The following is a 2,309-nucleotide window of genomic DNA, read 5'->3' on the forward strand; positions in this document are numbered from 1 at the left end:
CTTTATTCAACATTACTCCAACAATTTATCAAACATTACTCCAACAATTTATCAAACTTTACTCCAACAATTTATCAAACATTACTACCACAAGTTATTCAACTTTACTCCAACAATTTATTCAACACATTACTCCAACCATTTATCAAACATTACTCCTATAAAACATTACTCCAACAATTTATTAATCATTACTCCAACCATTTATTCAACATTACTCCTATAAAACATTACTCCAGCAAGAACGTGCTGTCATTGTTTCCCCAGGACAGATCTACATTATTTGAATATTTCTGCCCCCGGGAGATCTGAGTGAGAGGAGATGGGGACCCGGAGGAAGTGGGCGTGTCTCACCCTGGTGCTGTTCCTTGCCTACACACTGTCTGTGGCCTCGGTGAGTCAATCTGTTCCCCGCAAAGTACCGATCGGTGCAATCTTATGATTGCGCTTCGCATTTTAATGATCGTATAGTTGTATCATTTTTGTGAGCTCTTCCGTTTCATACCTTAATTCTAAGTTTAATTTTCATATTTTTACACTTTAGAAAATATATGTGAATGTTACTAGGTGTGAGTAAAAGAAGAAAGATGGAAGGGAATTTGAAAAAAGAAAAAAATCAAAGTATGGAATGGATTTGGAAAAAAATATATATAAAAAATACGAAATAAACTAAAATATACTTTTAGAACTTTGAGTTTGATACCTGGCATTGTATCATTCTTGTGAGCTCTTCAGTCTCATATGTCAATTTTAATTTAAAATTCAATTTTCATATTTTTACACTTTTGAAAATATATGTGATTGTCCCTTGATGTGAGTAAAAGAATAAAGATAGAAGTAATTTAAAAGAAAATTATTTTTTAAATATTAACAAGTAGCGCAATATCCAGATTGCCCTGCAAGTATACGATTGTTAAAACGGGCAGCGCAAGATTGCACCGATCGGTAGATTACACATATCAAATCTACAAGTATTAGCAATCTCTAGACTCATAGACACTACGCTACCCTATAATTGCAAAGTTCTACCAGACATTTTTGGCCGTTTTGAGATACTTAGACTATGAGATCCAAAACCAAATGTTCTGTTCTCTCTATCGAAATGGTAAGATTATTCAGAGTCGTTTTATCAAGATATTCAAGGAATTGCATTCGTAAAAGCTTGACATATGAAACAACTTTTTTAACGAGAAATTTCTCAAAATTAGGTACTGAGAAAATAGAACCGTTGTAATTGTATGGTAGCGACTAAGTGAACTGAAGCTACAGCTAGTGCATGTACGACCACCGACAAGTGAACCTGGAACATGGACTTACTTTTACATTACTTGTATCCGCCGCTTCTACCCTTTTGGCTGTCGTGGGAAGAAAGAGACGTCTCTCTGTCGCCATCCGGAGAGCTTGGGTCAGGGGGATGCCGTGGGTGGTTAATGTTTCCCTGACTCCATCTATCCAGGTCTTTCTCGGTCGCCCTCTAGCCTTGTTGCCATTGAATTTTTTTATGTAGGCATGTTATGCTGGATGGTGTGTTGGTAATCGCATGAAATACCCGAACCATTTGATTCTTTGATGTTGGATGTGATGCATGACATCATTTGTGCCCACCATTTCTCTGACTACTGAGTTTCTAATTTTGTCTCGCCTTGTCTTGTTTACAGCTTGTCTAAGACATCGCATTTCACATGTTGTAATTCTTTACTCTAATGTCTTGTTCGTGGTCCATGTTTGGCATTGATAGGTGAGTGTTGGGATGAATATGGTGCTGATCATTTTGAGTTTTGTTGTCATGGGGATATTAGGATATTTCAGAAGTGGAGCAAGGTGGCAACTAACATTATTGGAATTTTGTACTCCTGTTTCAATTTCTCTGTTCAGTCGCCCATCCTCTGTGAATATACTTCCGAGGTACTTAAATTCTTGGACCAGTCTGAGACTGTTGCTGTTGATGTGTATCCTGAGTGGTCTTGGATTTCTGCTTACTTTCATTGTCTCTGTTTTGTTGATGTTGATCTTCATGTCGTAGTTGTTATTTTCTTCGTTTAATCTGGTGGTCTGGTGTGGTGTGGTGTGGTGTGGTATTGGAGACTTTGTTCATCTTTGTGTGCCAGGCTTTGGTCGTCAGCGAAGAGAAATCATGCCATGCTCAACCAGCTCAAAGATCAATGCTCTTGATGTAGAATGTCTCACCATTGGCAAAGGTACTGTCGCTTTTTCAAACAAAGCAAAAACTCTAGGAGTATACTTAGACAAACACTTGTCCATGGAGACCCAACTTAACCATCTTTGTAAAATGGCATACTTAGAAATGA

The 2,309-nt window shown here is 37.5% G+C and overlaps 1 protein-coding gene and 1 long non-coding RNA gene across 2 annotated transcripts in view; both read left to right on the forward strand.

The window, feature by feature from the left end:
• LOC118477188 overlaps nt 1-600 on the forward strand; it is a 2,123-nt gene extending 1,523 nt beyond the window's left edge. The window contains exon 2 of the long non-coding RNA XR_004859017.1: nt 268-600. This is a non-coding gene — a long non-coding RNA (uncharacterized LOC118477188). The remainder of the gene's footprint in view (nt 1-267) is intronic.
• Nucleotides 601-2,134: 1,534 nt separating this feature from the next.
• LOC106012871 (pinin) overlaps nt 2,135-2,309 on the forward strand; it is a 4,317-nt gene continuing 4,142 nt past the window's right edge. The window contains exon 1 of the mRNA XM_035971927.1: nt 2,135-2,198. Within this exon, the coding sequence (XP_035827820.1) occupies nt 2,135-2,198 (64 nt within the window). The remainder of the gene's footprint in view (nt 2,199-2,309) is intronic.

This window comes from Aplysia californica, unplaced genomic scaffold (assembly GCF_000002075.1).
Source record: "Aplysia californica isolate F4 #8 unplaced genomic scaffold, AplCal3.0 scaffold00540, whole genome shotgun sequence".
NCBI classification, from domain to species: Eukaryota; Metazoa; Mollusca; class Gastropoda; order Aplysiida; family Aplysiidae; genus Aplysia; species Aplysia californica.